This window comes from Gossypium hirsutum, chromosome A12, assembly GCF_007990345.1.
Source record: "Gossypium hirsutum isolate 1008001.06 chromosome A12, Gossypium_hirsutum_v2.1, whole genome shotgun sequence".
Classification (NCBI taxonomy): Eukaryota; Viridiplantae; Streptophyta; class Magnoliopsida; order Malvales; family Malvaceae; genus Gossypium; species Gossypium hirsutum.
In genome coordinates, this window is record NC_053435.1 from 102,610,437 (window position 1) to 102,630,794 (window position 20,358).

Sequence of the window (20,358 nt, forward strand, 5' to 3'; positions counted from 1 at the left end):
TGAAGCACGAAATGGAGTGCTTATTTGGTGAGGGAACTTGGGAAGAGCCCACACGCTTACCTAATGGGGGGGGGGGGGCGAAAGAATCTAATTTTAGAAGAATATTTACTTTCTGATGCATGAAAAGAGTTTAGTATAGAGATATAAGTCCTTTCAATATTGCATTGTTAAAAAGTAAATTATATTATTGTTGTTTCTTTAACAATGCTCTTAGCAAAGTAAAGGGATGATTGGGGGGAAAAGCAATTTAATTGTTTAAAACTAGATGGATGGGTTGGGTGGTACCTTTTTGGTTGTTCTCATTGAGTTTGGTATTGGCTTTAGTGCCCCCATAATGTTTGTTTTGTTTTTACTTTAAGGATTCACTCACAAATTTCATTTCAGGTTGAGAAGGTACTTTCCTAGTTATTAGTACATTCCATATGTAACAAATGTAAATATTTCAGCTATCAATGGTTCACAAAAGCAAAAGTTATTTGTTCTTATTTTGTTCTGACCAAATCATCATTAGGGTGAGTTCTGCAAACTTCAAAAACAGGAAAAATTTTGAAGGTCGGACAATGGCCCTTCGCAACCGGTAGAGATAACTTGTTTCGAATGAATTATTGCTTCAAATAGATACTTGGAAGATAATCATTGAATGAACAATGCGTAGGGAAATTGCAGTAATGGGATCTAAAAGAGCATTTGAATTGATAGTGACTCTTCTTGACTTCCTTTTCAGAATATGCCAAAGCCAACCCTGAAGAACAAAAAGACAATGTTGATAGCAGTGGCATCAACTGGTGTGAGCCACATTCTTATTGAGTTGGTATATTTTGGGAAAAGTTCGAAGGATACTGAGTTATCAACTCGCTGATAAAGCTTCCAAAATGTGAATACAATTGAACAACTCAGTGTAGTAGGTCAAGTACACCCCTATTGAATTGATATAATGCCGACCAAAAGTTGCGAGTGTTTTGTCTGAAGTTAACAGAAATGGCGTACGACGTATGACTAAACTTCATTCTGAACTTTAAAAAATCTCTACCGAATATTGCATTTTCTCAAAAGCTTCAAGCAATTTGATAGCAATAGGGTGAAGCTGACAACTCTGCTTCATCATTAAAGTTGAAAATATATATATTAAAAAGGTAAGCTCTCGTCAGTTCAAACATTCGCCTGATTTTTTCTGGTTTAAGATTCATTAGTGTACATATTCAGATAAAAAAAGATAGAGAATTTTACTAGACAATCAATAATTTCCATAAAAAGAAAGCTTATTTTATTTTCGTAGGCAACATAGATAGTTCATTTGTCATCAAACCAGCTCCAGATGCAATCGTTAAAAATGATTACCCCAAGAGATCATTTGAACATGAACCAGAAACTGATAAAAATAAAACACTTAGCAGCTAGCATTGCAGTTCCCAGTACAAAAATACAACAAACACACAGCAACCTTAATGGAATCTGACAGCGGTCAAGGGGTTGTTTTTATTGTTTATTACTCCGAGAACAAACGTTAAAAGGCGTCGTCTTAGAGATCCCTTCGAGACAAACTTGGCATTGTCATAATTTCATTCATTAGTCATACCAGTAGGGACCATGCTACATCACAATAAGCAAATTCCCATCACCACTAGCTCCCCTGCAAATTGGAGCTTGGATTAAAGTTTCATGCCCTTCACTGAAAAAGAAGAGCTACCATGATCTTCCTTCCTTTTTCTCAGAAAGGGTTCATGTAGTTGAATAAACCAGTCTGATCATTGCCTTCATTGCCATAGAAGTCCATGTAACTTGCATGTCCTGAGTAAGGTGACATGTAGCCAATGCGACTGAGATCATCATGTTCGATTTCCCCGAAATTTGAGTAGGATGAACTAGGGGAGAAGTCAGTCTGTTCATATTGCTGCCACGGTGTCAGTGAGCTCGGAAACTCATGCTGTGGGAAGTATTGGGCTGTTGATTCACATGTTTGCGGATAGTCCTGCCATGAGCCAATGGAGGAATTGTTAGAGAAACCTAAAGAAACACTAACAAGTAACTGAATCTTCAAGTTCCATTTTTCTTTCTTCAGAACAAGTTATATACCTTTGAAGAATCAAGAATTAGATCAGGTGAGACCCAAACACCTCGTGGATCGGTATTGACAGAAACAGGCTCAAATCGTGGCACTTGCATGACTTCACTAGAAGTATAATGGCTCTCTTTGTTAGGGTAACTTGCTTCACAAGAAATGTTACCAGAATTGCAGGTCCTTGGTACAGGAAGTATGATATTGGTCGAACTGCTTCCGACCATCGTGGCTTTTGGTTCTCCTCGAGCATCACTTGCTTTTGGCTCATTCCTTTTCACAACACGGCACAAGGCAAAAGCACCCTGAAGAGTACACAATCAGTCATATAACTGTTTTTAATGAATCAAAGTGCAAGGACAGAAAAATGAAAAATCACATTCATATATGCTTATATGTTTTCACCTGATTAGGTGATCCTTGAGAAGGCTCATCAGAGAGGCGATACTCATGCATAATCCAATCCGTTCGATCCCCTAAAGGGGCACGTCCACGGTAGAAAACTAGGGTCTTACGGTAACCAGTCACATCAAATTGACACACCACTTTCCTGTCTTTCCCGGTAGCTTTCCAGTAGCCAGCTTTGGTGGCTCGGTTCGTTCTCGAACCATTCGGGTACTTTCGATCCCTGGGACAAAAAAAGAACCATTCCAAATCTCGTTTCGGAAGGAACGACTTCTCTGCAAAAGCAATTCAGGTTCACTTTTAAGTCCTCGATAAAAAAGCAGTGAACATGAAAGTGAAAACGACAAGAATCAATTGCAAAAGTAACAACACCAAGCTACAAAAAAAGTGCTTTTCCAGAAACCCATGTTCAGATTAATCTCAAAGACAACAATATTTCGCTGTTATGTTTTTTGAATTATGAAGGTTTAATACCTGGTAAGTCCCAAGGATCAAACTTGTACAAATCGATCACAGGAATCACTTCAAGCTCAATTTCAAGGCCTTCAGTTTTTCTTTTCAAGTAATAACCTATCAGTTCTTCGTCAGTGGGATGGAACCGAAAACCTGGTGGCAGTGAAGCCCCTCCCATTATCTCAGTCCCCGGTTTAGAAATTTAAGGAAATGAAATAATAATTTTATTTTGTTTTAAAAGGTGAAAATAAAACAAAAAAAAAAACCAGAGCCAAAAGTTCTGAGAAATCTGCCGCTAAGTGCCGAGGCTGTATGTATTAAAAATCTGGAAAATCCAAAAATAAAAGCTTTTATCAAAACTAGATTTTTTATCAAGAACCGAGCACAATTTCCACAGAATGCACCCGCCGAATGGCAGAATCATTGTCTTTGAAATATAAAAAGTTGTTTTTTCCAGTGAAGGTAGAACGCCCTTTACCCACCCCCTCAGTTTTTTATCCCAAAATAAAATTCGATTGAATTGAACAAACAACTTTGACTTTATAAACTATACCAAGAAACAGATTCAACTCTGCAATCAATTGGACCAAAAAAAGAAGTAGAACTTGCAAAAATTGGAGCCTAACTATTCAAAAATCTTATGACAAGTTTTTGATTGGGAAAAGAGGCTTAGAAGAAAAGATATCAGTACGTGTTAGTCTGAATTGAGCAAAAGTTTACTAGAGAGCGAAGCTAAGGTAGGAGTAAAAATGGTGATTTGTGGGGTGTCTAATATATAGTGGTTGGCCAAGCCTCAAGTTCAGAAAAACACACCGAAAGTGCGGAGATTGCTTGTCCCAACCTTACCACAAAATTCCATTACCCTTTGGCCCCACCTACTTCAACTCTTTCACACCTAACTGGTTACTACCCGCCAATTTTCTTTCATTACCGTTGCCATCATTATTGATTTATTGTTTGTAGAAGTTTTTTTTCTTTTTTTTTCTTTAAAATAAAATGGAAAATACGATGACAAGTTTTCTACAAATATAATCAAATATTAAAAAAATAAATTATATAAAAATTATGCCGTCTACCAAATAAAATAGGGATTCCAAAAAAAAAATCTAATTTATACTTTAATTCGTTTTTTAAAAAATACACGAATTACGCATTTCTTTTTCTTTTTATATTTGGTTATAGAATTTGGAACTTTGATTAGACATCAAAGGGTAGGCTAACAATTTGATGAAGAATGTAGATATAACCAAAAGTCTACTTTCAATGATTTTTTGCGATGAGGTACAAACAAGAAGTAATGATTCACCAAATCTGTGCCATATTTGATATTTGAAATGCAGTTCAGTGTATTTTTCAACGTGATTTACCATCATACGAGCCGAGGTCGCTGGAAAACTTCTGTATGGTGACATTATTAATAGTGTTCAAATTATGAACGCGGCCTTAAGCAAATAAGTGGCGCAACTCGATGCTGCTGAAGGTAGTCAAAGAAAAGAATGCTACTTTCATGTCATCTTGAGTCGGACATATCACTTTCTTTCTATTTTTTACACAACAAGATTATATGATATAAATACAATATAAATTTATTTAATATTATTTGGAAATAACACTTATATTATCGACTAAATCCGTAATACAATGACAAAAAAAACTTTGGTTACTATTAGGGGCGAAATTAGGAATTTTTTAACATGGGTTGAAATTTAATTATAATTTTGTTCATAGATTAAAAGATAAATTTATTATGTATTAATTTATAATTTCATTATTTTTTAAGGGATTAACTAGAATTTTTTTTTAAGGGATTAAAGCATAATTTTACTCTAATTATGATAATTATATTTCAAGAAATTAAATTAAAGTTTTAAATATGATAATTATATTATGTATGAAAAATAGAATATTTTTAAAAAATAAATTTATTTAAATTAAATTAAAATGGAATAAATATAATAAATTATATGAGAAAGCAAGATGAAAAATTAATTAAAATACAAATTGAGACAAAAATAACATGAACGGAATACCAATACATGAACATGTATACCTAATTATTAATGTTTAAAAAAAATATTTAATAATACTTTGAGCACAGAAAGACAACATGAATATGTCACAGTACAATGTTTTTTTTTCTAAATTGAATTACTATGCAAGAATTATACAAAATCTTTAATGAATGAGATATAAAGCAAACCTAAAAATAAAAATCCACACCATACAAAATATAAAATGAATTAAAATTATGATGATACCAAAACAACTACCATAAATCCAACACGAATGCATTTAAATATATGTATATAATTTATAACACTTTCAATAAACAATAACACAATCACACAAAGATTTTCTCTTTTTTTCTATAACCTATCCTTCATCTTTCCTTTTTTTTAATTTTTTTTCTCTATTTTATTCTAAAAAGAAAAAACCTAAACTAACTTTTTAAACATATTTTTAATCAAAACCTTGTTAATGCCTTAGCTTACTTGGTTTAATCCAGAGTCCAATTGAATAGTTTGATTGAAATTGAACTTTCTCACGGCAAACCTTTTTCAGTATTTTATAAATTATTTATGCATTAACTTTTTCTTTTAACAATTTCATTTTTAAGTTCTAATATATATATTGACATAAAAATACCTAAAACTACTCAAAAATTCTTTCTTAATTCATAAAAATGAGAATAATTTGTTTTAGCGCATCTAAACCCAGATCCTCCTATACTGACAACACTATCTATGTTAATCGAATTAATACTCAATCGACATTTATACATTAACTTAAGATTAAAGATATTGGATATGAAATTAAGATTTTAATAAATTTGTAAAAAGCATTAACTTAAAATTCCCAATTTAGTGGGGGACAACTAATTAAATGTTTAGCAAAGCAAGTGGGTGATGGAAACTACTACATCATTCTAAATTGAAAAACCAAAGGAAAAGGAAAAAAGAAAAGATACATTAAAGCCTTGCTTTAAGGCTTAGAAGCAAATTTATGGTTATCCTCTACCATAATTTATATGGGAACTATTTAGTGGGACTTTTTGGCTTTTCACATTCAAGGAAAAGGGTACTCAAAACTGAAAAGAGACAAAGCTCAGTTCATACATTTTTTTTTTTTACTTTTTGTACTTCACAAGTGTTTATTCATTCATTTATTTATTGGAGTTTTTTTTTTAAATGATGTGATTTGGATTTTAATTATGTAGGGGTAGCATTAGAGTAGATCTTTTTAGTTTGGTAAAATTGCTTATTTAAGTTTTTACATATTGATAAAATTTAATTAATGAAAGATTAAATTTTTGTTTTGGCTCCCAAAATTATTTAGTTCAATTTTTCCCTTCACTATAAAATTTGTGGCTTTGCTCTTGAATTATCTTAGAGGAAAATAGGGGACAAATTGAACATGGAGAGTGTTGTTTGGAAATTTCCAAAACTGGGAAATAAAGCATGGAATGAGATTTCTTACCTCACGACTTTTAATTCAAAATGAATATATGTATGTACTTTACAGTCAAGCAGACAATTGGTCTGTTGTAGACTCCATCAGCCCCAATAACGGAGAAGTGACAGTGTGTGTTCCGCGCAATAGTGGGGGTGAATTTGTGGGAAATCTGAGTCATGGAAAAGTTTCATCCTTAAGACTACACCCACCCTATTATGGAGTCTGTGTAAGCCATTGGAAATGTGATGTGGATCTAGTTTGGATGCATCCATGGCAGAGAAACACACATGCCATTTTTGTAACAAACTGTTTTGCTCCACATAAAGTTTGAATATAAATATCACAACTTAACTCAGTTAGTTACATATGATTGGTTCGTAAATTGTAAGTAAAAGATTCTTCAAAACAATGTATTTAGAAATTTGAACTCGCGTCACAACACATGAATGAGTGCACTTTATTAAATCAATTCGTATTCATTTTTGTACTATTATGTGAGACAAAACTTTAAAAAAAACTCATGGGTTTGAACAAATTTATGTATTATTATGTGAGTTGGAATAATTAAAATTACATTTGAAGGCCACAAAAACTTGAAAACTCATGAATATTCAATAATTCTAATTTCTAACCTATGCTTTCACAATGCGACCATTCCCAATATATTGGGCTGGGTCGTGATAATAAATATTGAAATTTTAATTTTTATATTCATTAAGTATTATTTTTTAAGAAAAATGAATGTACTTAGTAGGTACTTTTATTACATGGATTAATATATTTCATAAAGTTCAATTTTTAATAGAACTAATATTTATTATTTTAAAAAATGACTTTTAATAATAATATTTTGGAAGTTGTTTATAATTTTATAAATGAAATCTTTTATTTAGATTTGAATTGCAAATGAAAAAATATATATAATTTTTATATCTTCTTTTAATAGTAGATATTAACTTTACTACAATTTGACATTATTTGATTTTTCTTAATAGTAAAGGAATTAAATTACATTCAATAGTAAAAGGACTAATTTGATTCAATCCATACAAAAGAGGGACTTGACAGGTATTTTCACCTTTTAAGAACAAGTACATGTGTCCTGTAAGAATTAGTAGTTGCGGAACGTAAGAATGCATTATAAACAGTGGGATAAAATATTATTAAATTTTGTAATTAATAATTTGGTGTATTTGGAAAATAAAAAATGTGCAGCCACCAAACACTATTCACCAATTAGCCAAATAAGACAAAGAAGCCAACTTTTGAGCTCTTTTCCAAAATAAATAAAATAAAAAACATAATCTATCACAATTATCAAAAATGTCTCCTTTAATCATCATTCATGCCATAAGGATTCATGAAAAGAAAAAATGACATAAGGATTCATGTACCAGACATGTTTCAGCATGAAAGCAGCAATACAACTTACAGACAAATGGTTTAAGGTTGGATTAATTTAATCCACTTCAAATCTTCAACATTAAATAAATAATTAAAAGTTTGAATGTAAGAAGATTTGCTTTACAATTGATTGAGTGTTTATTTTCTTAGTCAACAAAATGATATTGGAGGCAAGGTTTGTTTTAGTCAAATATATAAAGAAATTTAACAGGTTTTGAACAGACAAGATTATATATTTTATATTTGTCTAAAGATTTTATGTTGAAATTTCTTCTTTTCATGTCTGAATTAAGTTTAAGAACATTGTTGCATTGTGTTTTCTGTTGCTCAAATTTTTATTGCTTTACAATTAAGTATTATTTTTTAGTCATTACACAATTAATTGTCATTAGAGACAGATTATTACCAGGCTGCCTTTGATTGCCTTGTCAAGATACAAATGAATGTATCATGTTAATTGTTAAAGACTCTGCTTGAAATTGAATCCAAAAGAAAATTAATATGACATTCCTTTTGCAGCTTGATTAATTTCTCTCTATAATTAAATTAGCTTATTTGGGAATATTAGAATCCATTATCTGGTTTTGATGTCTTTTAGGAATTCAGATAAGGTTAACCAAAAATATCTATGGCATATATACAAAGGCATATCAGATTTTTCTTTTCATTGCTGCTTCACTAAAAAAACACTTTCTCTAATGGCTGCTAGTCTCTCTACTGGTCTGGATGTCCATTTTGCCATCCCTCAATCTGATACGAAAAGACCCATTTTCTTCACCAGAAGGAAATTCACTATTTACTGTAACTCATCCAAGTCTTCCACAAAACCTCCCCAAAACCCACCTGTTAAAAGAACCCCATCTTTATCCGAGCAACTGCAGCCTCTTTCAACAACCACACTTCCCAAGAAGGACCAAGCTGGTCTCTTGTCAAAGCCAAAGTCCACATGGGTTAATCCCACCAAGCCTAAAAGATCTGTTCTTTCACTGCAAAGGCAAACGCGTTCTCCTTATGCATATAACCCTAAAGTCAGAGAGCTAAAGCTCTTTGCAAACAAGCTGAGTGACTGTGACAACAGTGAAGAGGCTTTCCTAAGTGGTCTCGAGGAAATCCCATTGGAACCCACTCGAGAAAATGCGCTTTTGATACTCAACAGCTTGAAGCCATGGCAAAAGACTCGCCTTTTCTTCAATTGGATAAAGACCAAGAATTTGTTTCCCATGGAAACTATATTCTACAATGTCACAATGAAGTCTTTGAGGTTTGGTAGACAGTTTGAGCTCATTGAGGAACTTGCTAATGAAATGGTAAGCAATGAGATTCCACTTGATAACATTACGTATTCGACCATTATTACATGTGCCAAAAGATGCAATCTCTTTGATAAAGCTGTAGAATGGTTTGAGAGAATGTATAAAACTGGTTTGATGCCAGATGAAGTCACTTATTCTGCTGTTTTAGATGTTTATGCCAAATTGGGTAAGGCTGAGGAAGTTGTTAGCTTATATGAGAGAGGGGTAGCTAGTGGTTGGAAACCAGACCCTATTGCTTTCTCTGTATTGGCAAAGATGTATGGTGAAGCTGGAGACTATGATGGTATTAGGTATGTTCTGCAAGAAATGAAGTCCCTCGGTGTACGGCCTAATTTGGTTGTTTACAATACTTTGTTAGAGGCTATGGGCAAGGCAGGGAAGCCTGGTTTGGCGAGAAGCCTTTTTCAGGAATTGCTTGAGTCTGGTTTAACTCCAAATGAGAAGACTTTAACTTCCCTTGCCAAGATATATGGAAAGGCAAGGTGGGCAAAAGATGCGTTGGAATTATGGGAGGAGATGAAGTCCAAAAACTGGCCAATGGACTTTATTTTGTATAATACTTTGTTAACCATGTGTGCAGACATTGGTTTAGTTGAGGAAGCAGAGCAGCTTTTCATGGATATGAAGAAATCACAGCATTGTAGGCCAGATAGTTGGAGCTACACAGCAATGCTGAAGATATATGGAAGTGGAGGGAATGTTGGTAAGGCAATGGAGTTTTTCGAAGAGATGTCGGAGGTGGGTGTTGAGCTTAATGTAATGGGAACCACTTGTTTGATTCAGTGCTTGGGGAAGGCTGGAAGAATCAACGAGTTGGTGAAGGTATTTTCTGTATCAGTTGAACAAGGAATCAAACCGGATGATAGGCTTTGCGGATGCCTGTTGTCTGTTGTGTCGCGGTGTGAGAGCAGGGCAGATGTGGATAAAGTTTTAGCATGCCTGCATCGAGCTAATCCTCGTTTAGTTGGATTCGTGAAATTGATTGAAGAGGAGGTATATTGTCTTGACACTGTTAAAGAAGAGTTCAAGGGCATCATTAGTGACACTAAAGATGATGCCAGAAGACCATTCTGTAATTGCTTGATCGATATATGTCGAAGTAAGAATCTCAACGAGAGAGCACATGATTTGCTTTATCTCGGAACCTTATACGGATTATACCCAGGCTTACACAATAAAACCGCCAATGAGTGGAGTCTGGATGTCCGATCACTCTCAGTCGGTGCAGCACAGACAGCTCTGGAAGAGTGGATGGGGACTTTGGCCAATACTATTAAGCATGAAGAAGCATTGCCATTGCTATTTTCTGCCCAAACAGGTGCCGGAACTCATAAATTCTCTCAAGGGCTGTCCAATTCATTTGCTTCTCATTTGAAGAAACTTGCAGCACCTTTTAGGCAGAGTGAAGAGAAAGCTGGTTGTTTTGTGGCAAAAAGGGAGGATTTAGTGCCTTGGCTGCAATCAAGGTTGCAGACATGATGAATGTGTTTGTTGTGAACTACGATAAATATCAACTGCGAAAAGATTTGGAATCTCAAAATAACAGCAAATGTGACTTGTAGTCTGTACCAGTTTTATGGATAGCTGATTAGCAGCAATAGCAGATATTTTCATTTATCTGTGTTCAATTAAAGGAGTTCCATAAAGGCTGGAACGATTGTTTGAAGCATTAGCAGATTTTAACTCCTTGGATGCATGTTCATCTGTAATTTTAACAGATAGCTGATTACGAGCAAGTACCAGATTTTTTTTCTTCTCTGTTTTTAATGAAAGGAATACCATAAAGGCTGCAACAATTGTTTGAATGGAGCAGAAAAAGGGCTTGAAACCACAATGGCGGAAACAGACCTTCAAAAGTACAGATGCTAATCTTTGTACGAGAAAATGCTCAAAGTTCAGTAACTATATCTAATATTTGTATCCCCCACCAAATTACAGAAACTATTTTCACTTTTTTAGTCTTTTTGGCTCTAAAAAGAAACAATAAAAGAAAGAAAGAAAGAAAGAAAGAAAGAAAGAAAGGAGGAAGGGACCTTGAATTGAACCAGCCTCCCGCCTATGCAAAATCCTCTAAGAAAGCAAAAAGTCTTTAAATGAAGAAACTGTGAAACAAAAAAGACTTATCTCTTTCTTTTCTGTCTCTGAAGAGCATTTCCTCTTAATAATCCCATCTCCAGATCTTCCCTTTCTCTTATCCTGAAACCAGATTTCAGGCATCTTCTACTCAACCCCTGATCACTACCAAACATTAGACTTTGTTCCTGCTACCCAATTGTAAGCTTATGGTGTAAGTACCCTAAAAATACCCTGATTGAAAGCCATGAAAAATGGGCCAGCACCCATATTTTTTCAAGTGCTTGCAATGAACTTCACTTCAATAATTTAAACTCCTTAGTTCTGAGTCACTTGTATTATAAAAATTGCTTCTTGTGAGCCCAGCATGTGAAGAGTTTCATACATACTTTCCAGATGACTTCCAGATTCTTCCCTCCAATGATATCACCATGACAGTAACATCATCGTGATACTTTCTTCGATCTCCTTGAGGGATGTCCAGTAATTCATGGAAATCCATGCCTGCAGAAATCCCAACCAAGACAAAATTCAGTTCAGGAATCTACCTTATTTGTCAATCTACATTTATAAAGAGAAAAAAACGGTGTTCATGGATCATCCAGTTACACAATCTCTCATGCTTCATCTTAACAGCTAAACGTTCAAAGAAAATATTTTAGCAACTAAAAAGTTTAATCAAATTGAAAAGCTTGAATTTGAGATTTCCAACCTTCAATACAATATAGATAGTACAAATAGTATTAAAAACCAGAAGTAGAATAGAGGTGATAAACGGAATAATATGCTATTGAAGATTATTTAACCTTGTAATACCCAAACACCAAAATGCAGTGCTAAACACCTCAATACAAATAATTGCCTAAACAAAGGAACTGAACGGTAGAGAAGCTTTACTACTGAAACAAAAGCCAGAGGAATCCACATTATGTAGGGCAACAGCAGAAATAGACTAGTTAAACAGATCCCATCTAAGTGAAAATTTATCCCCATGTGATCCACCACTGTCAATAAGTTCCCATTTGATCTTAGAATTACTTCTTCACATTAGAGACAATGGAATAGAGAGAAGAAGCAAATTATGAAAAGAATGTTTACCAGCTTTCTTGGCAGCATGCATAAGAACCTCCTCTATCAGGTGTTGTGCAGGGTCTCCATCTGGAAACTTCTCCATGAAGCTCTCAACAAGAGAAACCACCTTCTGATTGCTCAGATACTGATATAATCCATCAGATGAAAGGATTAAAAATTGATCCCTTGGGCAAAGTCTATGGTGACGAAGAGAAGGTGAGCAGGATATATATGGTGCAGTACCAATGTACTCATTTCGAAACATCTCCAATAATGCATCATTCAATTTGGGCTGCAAGAAGTTGGGATCATGTTATTGCCTACGCTGGTTATATTTCTTAAATATTTAACATAGTACAACATGTGAGACAAGTCTGTTTCCTCCTCTCCCTTAAACCCCCTTCCCTCTCTCACATACACAAAAAAGCATGCATAATTTTTACTTCTGACATTTGAAAACAATTACATTCAAATGTTGGATAGCTGAAATCCTTTTTTTTTGTCTGAAAATAAATTATTTTCCCCAGAGAAGTGGCAAGTAAATTGTACACCTCTTAACCTTCAGGGTTTCCTTTATGGCTTCGTCACGGTAACTAATTCATAAGCCACTAGATGTTTTTCTTAAACACAACATACCATAGATACGATTTAACACTTTAATAGTGAGAAGGCATGTGAAACAACCTTTTTCAGAAATCCTGCACCAAATGCTCTGGTTACTTTAAGTCGACCTTTCACTCTGTCATTGACAATGCACTGGCTGTCATCTGGATGCTCATTCTTGATTCTTATGACTTCCTGCACAAATTTAAACAGTCAAATTCAGCAAATGTAGCATACAAATTAGGAGAACTGAATACAGTTTGAACTGCAAGTCTTTCTTTTATGTCTGAAACAACAATAACCAAGGAAGCTGCAATTTCATGCACTTTTACTGACTGATTAAGCAATATTATCATTCATCATTAGACGTGTTTGTTACACAAGAAGGACCTCTTCAACCCAAACTAGAATCTAACATGAATCCAAACTTTGAGAATATAGATCCAAGTAAAAAAGGACTGGCATTCACAACATTGACTAATCCCAAGATTTAACGCTTATCAATATTCCATACCATCCTAGAAGATGTAGACCCATCTCTTTACATATACCTTTCCCTTGACAACCCACATGCTTTGTCAGAGCGGTGATCAGATATATTATGAAGCATAGAAGCTTGTAGTTTTTTCTTCTAACCAAAATGCTAAGTCAATGTCAATCATTCTTTATAACACTTGAAAAAGCACCAGGTTTCTGATTAAGACCCTTTCTAAACTGTTCGAAAACAAACATCAACATATTAAAATATACTAAATAGTTTTAATATGCAATAGAAAAATTTTGAAAAGCAGTGTAAAAGACTTCTACAGGATTTAAATTGACTTGTCTAAGATCTATCCTTTTGTTAGATCAATGTTCAGGAAACAAAGGATGATGGGTAAGGTATCATCATAAGAACCGGATAAGAGTTGTTTTATAAAGTGCGTGATCTGCATGAGAATTCATCTAAAGAACTCTCCAAACACAAATTTGACACACATTGATACTGCACGGGTCACTCCAAAGCAAGAATTTCATCTGCTTAAAATTAGACTTCCTAAATGTTTCCCCTTGCATATCAAAAATCATAAGAGAATAAAAGTAGAATTTGAAATACTTAAAATGTAAGCCATGACAATATAAAATGACTAAAGGCATAACTGAGGTAATGGAACTAACATGGCTAATTTGTTCAGGGGAAAACTATAGCATTACCTAAGGTACAACAATCTCTACACAAAACATTCCGGCTAAGTCACTAAACTCTCAATGAAGCTCTTAACTAAAATAATAAATAAAAGTTAGCAGCCTAGGGCTCATAACTGTTATTTTCCTAATGAAAAAAGAAATCAGCCATGAAGCTAAACTTGAGTCATTTTAATGAAAACAGCATAAGCAAAGAAAATTGTCAAACCAAACATTTCATATTGAAGAAGGCAGAAAACAAACAATGAACTAAATTTTCTATATTCAGAACATACATCTTCAATGCTGGTGCTATGGTCAGTTGACAGCTGCAATGCAGTCAATCTCATAGACTCAGCAGGAGCCCCAATCACTGGCTTGATTGCCTTTTCACCCGGGGCCAAAGTCTCCTCCACTATACCCTCCATGTTTGACCCATTTTCTTCATGCTTTCTTCCCTCCATGCTGGAACCAACATCCTCTGATTCATACTGTGCAACAATTGCCCTACTATCCCCCACATTCATCACATAAACATCCTCATCCCTCATCAAAACCACCAGCAAACACGAACCCATTAATGCAAGCTCTGGATTTGTATCAAGCACCTTATCTGTCATATCTAAATATGCTAACTCAGTCTCTTCCAGAGCCCTGGACAAAGCCCTCAAAACCAATTCATGATCAACTGAACCTTCTTTCCTTCTCCTCCCAGTCTTTTGAACCCTCCCCTCCACTCTATTATCTACATCCTCAACCTTCTCCTTCTCTTCCAACCGAAACCTCCACGGAAACAACAAACTCCCCGTCCCCTCTCTATGCTTTGACAGCCCCTGCCTCAATTTTGACAACAATAACCACCTCCTACTCACTGCAGACCCCTCTTTACTTACAGTAATTGCATCATCCACTGAAAAGGCAAACCTATCAGACCCGGAGAGATCCAACCCATCTTCCGGGTCATCCTCAGCTAGAAACTCCCATAGCCTCCTCCTCCTAATCTCAGTCCCCTCCGGTTCAAATGTTACCCTCCTCACTCTCTCTTGCACCACTCCACTCGATTCATTCTCCCCAATTAAACCCTGCCCTACACTCGTAACCTCCTCAACGGAATTATTCTGATTCTCAGTTTCACTATCAGTTTTATTTAAACTACCTGTAGCTATTAAAATGTTGGATGGGTTAGTTTTATTTTCAGCTTCGTTTTCATTCTCATTTTCAGTTTTATTTTCAATTTCTTCATCAAGTTCCCAAAAAAGACCATGGAGTTCATGGAAAACAGCTCGATAGAGATTACCCATCAAGAATTCGGGTGCGTCCGGCCCATTAAAACCATCGTAAATCCCAACGAACAACCACCCTTGCTCCTCCGAAACAACGACGTGGACCCGATCCTCCCCGGCCTTCCCTAATGCCCACTGCACATCCCCGCCGGCCTTCTCATCCGCCGCTGCCGCCGCTTCCGTGCCCCCGGAATTCTCCCTTCTACCTACGAAATTCAACACCGGAACCACCCAAGGCCGTTTCTTGTCGGAGAAATTTCTCAAGATCCCTGAAATGCTCTTCTTTCTCTTCTTTTTGACATAAATGCCACCCAACGGTGCGGAGAAATGTACTCTCCCTTCCGGCCCAGCGTTGGCCTCCAGTGGACCAGACACCGCCCCGCGCTCTAACGGACCCGACATGAAGTACCCGCCCCGCTCAACCGGGTCATGAGCTCCGCCACGTGGCACCGGCTGCAGAGGCAAGGAACAAAACGACGACGTGCTCTCGAAGCCATTGCCGCTAACGATACTGCTCTTGACGCCGTAACCGAGGGTATTCTCAGTGGCATCGTCGTAAATGTTGTCAAGTTGGAGGACAGTTCTAGGAGTGGATGTATTAGCACTCACGGAGGCTCCGGATATGGCTTTAAACAAGGTTTCGGGTCCGGTCCTGGTTTTCGGGTCATGAGACGGGGAGAAACGCAGAGAGTGCGAAGGAGACACGAAACGATCGGAAGGAGTCGGAGAGAGGAAACGATTGGAAGATCGAACATAACAGAAGGAGTGGCCGAGGGTTTCATCCAACGGCTCTGATGCAGCAAAGATCAGGTCGGCGTGATTCTCCGGTGGCCGGTTTGACCGGTCTGTCACCGGATTAAAGCAAGGGCAGAGCGTAGAGACTCCACTTCCCATCACATTTGATTCATTCCACTCCCTTCCCCTCCTTTTCAACAATTTTTTTTATTCTTAAACAAGCAGAAAAATAAAAAACGAACAGTTTCTAAAAATGAAAAAAAATAAAATAGAGAGAAAGAGAGAGAGAGAGAGAGAGAGAGAGCTGCTTTTTTGCTGCTTCTTCTCTTCTCTTGCTTCACAGCGAAAGAGAAAACCAAAACACAAAAATATGTTTTTGAAATTTCTTTTGCTTTTTGTTTTTTCTTCTTTCCCTTGGTGTGTTTTTTTTTTTTTTAATTTAAACTAGCTGAGCTGAGCTGAGCCTGAGTGGACTTTGGTATTTATTTTTTCTTTTTGAAGTTTGAAATTTCTTCTTTTTTATTAATTTTAAATTCCGAGTAGTTGTTTGTTGGCCTCTTGGCTGACGGTTACATGTGGCAATTGACAAATGCATGAAGGGACACCCATGCATGCCAGATGGGATAATACCGGGTCCACATGGATTGCCAGGTGTGCATGTGGGTCCACCCATTATTCTTCTTTTTTTGGGGGGGGGCGGGGGGGGGGCTTTGGCGGTTTTTGCCGGTTAATGGGGTTAAAAAAAACCATAAAGAAATGAGGCAAGGACAAGGGGAAGGGCAAGGGCGTCCTTAAAGGGGAAGGGTAGAGGGGACGGCTCATGGCTTTAAGGAAAGTGGTAGGGTCAAAATGCGGGAAGGAAACCGAGGAGTGAAGGGTCGTCACTTCTAGGGATGCTTTTGTCCGTTTCGTTGTTTGGTCAAAATACTCCATTTTGGGGCTCCCTTCAACCCCCTTAGGCCCAACCTACCTGTATAACCCCCCTTTTCCTTTTCCCTTTATTGACTATATTGCCCTTTGGTATTTTTCACTTATTTTTTCCCTCCCTTTTTGAGATTCTTAATACTTCAATTCTTTTTACCCTTGACCTCTTACAACATCTTTTTGCATTTTCTTTTTTTTTTTCAACAATTTTGATTTGATTTTTTTTTATGATTTTTAAGAAATTGCCTATCTGTAAAGTATTTCTATCTCACATATGCCTATCTGTAAATTACTGTCGTGTTTTAAATTAATGCACGAAACGTTTCAAGAAAGAAATAAATTAATTTTAAATTTTGAACATACTTTTAAGTTTGATATATATATATTGAGCGTTTACTGAAAATTTAAATAAATTTTTCATTTTATTTATGACTATTTAATGCACATAGATATCGTTTTTATTATATTTTATTGTATTTTAAACTAAAGTATGGAACATTTCAAAAACGAAATGAGTTAATTTTAAATTTTGAACATCTTTTTAAGTTTGATGTATATGTTAAACATTCATTGAAAGTTTAAATAAACTCTTCATTTTATTTATGACTATTTAATGAGCACAAATATCGTTTTTATTATATTTTTTCGTATTTTAAACTAAAGCACATAACGTTTCAAAAACAAAATGAGTTAATTTTAAATTTTGAACATCTTTTTAAGTTTAATGTATATGTTAAACGTTCACTGAAAGTTTAAATAAACTCTTCATTTTATTTCTGAGTATTTAATGCGCACAGATATCATTTTTATTATATTTTGTTGTATTTTAAACTAAAAGCACAGAACGTTTCAAAAACAAAATGAGTTAATTTTAAATTTTGAACATCTTTTTAAGTTTAATGTATATGTTAAACGTTCACTGAAAGTTTAAATAAACTCTTCATTTTATTTATGACTACTTAATGCGCACAGATATCGTTTTTATTATATTTTGTCGTATTTTAAACTAAAGCTTAATTTTAAATTTTGAACATCTTTTAAGTTTGATGTATATGTTAAACGTTTACTAAAAGTTTAAATAAACTCTTCATTTTATTTATGACTATTTAATGCGCACAGATATCGTTTTTATTATATTTTGTAGTATTTTAAACTAAAGCACGGAACGTTTCAAAAACGAAATGAGTTAATTTTAAAATTTAAATATCTTTTTAGGTTTGATGTATTTGTTAAACGTTCACTAGAAATTTAAATAAATTCTTTATTTTATTTATGACTATTTGATGAGCAAAGATATCATTTTTATTATATTCTGTCGTATTTTAAACTAAATTTAAACTAAAGCACAGAACATTTAAAAAAAATAAATGGGTTGATTTTGAATTTTGAACATCCTTTTAAGTTTTGATGTATATGTTAATGTCCACTAAAAATTTAAATAAACTTGACAACAAACAAAACAAATTATTATTTTTATTTATAACTATTAAATACACATATATCATTTTTATTATATTTTATCATGTTTTAAATGAAAGCATGGAACGTTTCAAAAAATATATGAGTTAATTTGAAATTTTGAAAATCTTTCTATGTTTTGATGAGCAATGCTTTTGTATATGTTAACATTCACTAGAATTTTAAATAAAATTGGCAACAAACAATTTCCTCTTTTCTTATAAGTATTAAATACATATAGATGTTATTTTTATTGTATTTTTTCATGTCTTAAATGAAAGCACGAAACGTTTCAAGAAAGATGAGTTAATTTTAAATTTTGAACATCTTTCTAAGCTTTGAAGAGCAAGGGTTTTGTATATGTTAACGTTCACCGGAAATTTAAATAAAATTGGTAACAATCAGATTATTCTTTTTATTTATAACTATTAAATACACAAAGATATCATTTTTATTGTATTTTGTCGTGTTTCAAATGAAAACATAATGTTTCAAGAAATATACGAGTTAATTTATATTTTTAACATCTTCATAAGTTTTTATGCATATGTTAACATTCATTGAAAATTTAAATGAATTTGACAACAAATAAATTTTCTTTTTATTTATAATTATTAAATACGCAAATATTATTTTTATTGTATTTTGTCGTGTTTTAAATGAAATAATAGAACGTTTCAAGAAAGATATTAGTGTTTTTTTCTTTTTTAACATCTTTCGATGAATAAAACTTTTGTATATGTTAACCTTCTTCTTTTTTATTAGTAGCTATTAAATACACATAGATATCATTTTTATTATATTTTATCGTGTTTTAAATGAAAACACATAATGTTTTAAGAAAGATATAAGTTACTTTTAAATTTTGAACATATTTCTAAGCTTTGTTGAACAAGGCTTTTGTATATGTTAATGTTCACTGAAAATTTAAATTAAATTGGCAACAAACATTATTCTTTTTATTTATAACTATTAGATGCACAGAATGTTTCAAGAAAGATATGAGTTAATTTTAAATTTTGACATCTTCCTAAGTTTTTATGTATATGTTAATGTTCACTAAAAAATTAAATAAATTTGACAACAAACAAATTCTTCTTTTTATTTATAACTATTAAATACACATAGATATTATTTTTATTGTATTTTGTCGTGTTTTAAATGAAAGAACGAAACGTTTCAAGAAAGATATGAGTTAATTTTAAATTTTGAACATCTTTTTAAGCTTTGATGAATAAGACTTTTGTATATGTTAATGTTCACTAAAAATTTAAATAAATTTTACAACAAATAAATTCTTCTTTTTTATTTATAACTATTGAATACACTCAGGTATCATTTTTATTGTATTTTGTTGTGTTTTAAATGAATGTACCGAATGATCTAAGAATGAAATAAATTAGTTATAAATTTTGTACAATTTTTTAAGTTTTTGAAGATTAAGACTTTTGTATATGCTAACATCCATTATAAATTTAAGTAAATTTGACAACAATCAAAATATTCATTTTATTGATAACTATTAAATACATACAAATTTAATAAATACATTTTAGCGCACTCAAACTCAAGCCTTATTGCATTGACAACTATGCCAATGCTAATTAGACTAAAACTTAATCAGCATTTAATTATTATTTTTATATTTAATAAATTGTTTTAGCCACTGCTATGATTTATTTTCGGCAAAGAGAATGAAAATTTTTCGTTTATTTTGAAAAAGTCTTATTTTTTACGAGAGTTATTATTTATCTTTTTAATTTCAAGTTTAAATTTATATTAATTATTTTTTATTTTATGTCTAACCATTATAATATTACATAATAATAAAAAATTATCGTATAATTACTCTAGTAACCATTTAAAAACTTCAAATTGGAATATGCAATAATACATCCTTCAAATTAACAGAATAGTTAAAGAAAGGGCAATTTCGTCTTGAAACAAATAAAACTTACGGGCC

The 20,358-nt window shown here is 33.6% G+C and overlaps 3 protein-coding genes across 3 annotated transcripts; 1 reads left to right on the top strand and 2 right to left on the bottom strand.

The window, feature by feature from the left end:
* Positions 1-1,241: 1,241 nt before the first annotated feature.
* LOC121202786 (NAC domain-containing protein 71) lies at positions 1,242-3,655 on the bottom strand. Its single transcript, XM_016881178.2, has 4 exons — positions 2,936-3,655; positions 2,462-2,736; positions 2,074-2,361; positions 1,242-1,969 (listed from the first exon to the last, which is right to left on the bottom strand). Exons 1-4 carry the CDS (start codon positions 3,090-3,092, stop codon positions 1,709-1,711), a joined length of 981 nt encoding a protein of 326 aa, XP_016736667.2. The 5' UTR covers positions 3,093-3,655; the 3' UTR covers positions 1,242-1,708.
* A 4,814-nt stretch (positions 3,656-8,469) lies between these two features.
* Positions 8,470-10,837, top strand: LOC121211102 (pentatricopeptide repeat-containing protein At5g46580, chloroplastic). Its single transcript, XM_041083389.1, has one exon. The coding sequence runs from the start codon at positions 8,470-8,472 to the stop codon at positions 10,561-10,563; it is 2,094 nt and encodes a 697-aa protein (XP_040939323.1). The 3' UTR covers positions 10,564-10,837.
* A 141-nt stretch (positions 10,838-10,978) lies between these two features.
* Positions 10,979-16,468, bottom strand: LOC121211101 (protein phosphatase 2C 29). The gene is made up of 4 exons (XM_041083388.1): positions 14,292-16,468; positions 12,913-13,026; positions 12,256-12,520; positions 10,979-11,661 (listed from the first exon to the last, which is right to left on the bottom strand). The coding sequence occupies exons 1-4, from the start codon at positions 16,170-16,172 to the stop codon at positions 11,537-11,539; spliced, it is 2,385 nt and encodes a 794-aa protein (XP_040939322.1). The 5' UTR covers positions 16,173-16,468; the 3' UTR covers positions 10,979-11,536.
* Positions 16,469-20,358: the final 3,890 nt, after the last annotated feature.

What these genes read in the sequence shown, in the direction of transcription:
- LOC121202786 (XM_016881178.2), bottom strand. Translation starts at nt 3,092, where the DNA reads ATGGGAGGGGCTTCACTGCCACCAGGTTTTCGGTTCCATCCCACTGAC. An exon ending in CTCAAGGATCACCTAATCAG is followed by an intron (nt 2,362 to 2,461) that starts GTGAAAACATAT and finishes TGTACTCTTCAG; the next exon opens with GGTGCTTTTGCCTTGTGCCG. An exon ending in TAATTCTTGATTCTTCAAAG is followed by an intron (nt 1,970 to 2,073) that starts GTATATAACTTG and finishes GGCTCATGGCAG; the next exon opens with GACTATCCGCAAACATGTGA.
- LOC121211102 (XM_041083389.1), top strand. Translation starts at nt 8,470, where the DNA reads ATGGCTGCTAGTCTCTCTACTGGTCTGGATGTCCATTTTGCCATCCCT.
- LOC121211101 (XM_041083388.1), bottom strand. Translation starts at nt 16,172, where the DNA reads ATGGGAAGTGGAGTCTCTACGCTCTGCCCTTGCTTTAATCCGGTGACA. An exon ending in GTGCAGGATTTCTGAAAAAG is followed by an intron (nt 12,521 to 12,912) that starts GTTGTTTCACAT and finishes AACTTCTTGCAG; the next exon opens with CCCAAATTGAATGATGCATT. An exon ending in GCATGCTGCCAAGAAAGCTG is followed by an intron (nt 11,662 to 12,255) that starts GTAAACATTCTT and finishes GGATTTCTGCAG; the next exon opens with GCATGGATTTCCATGAATTA.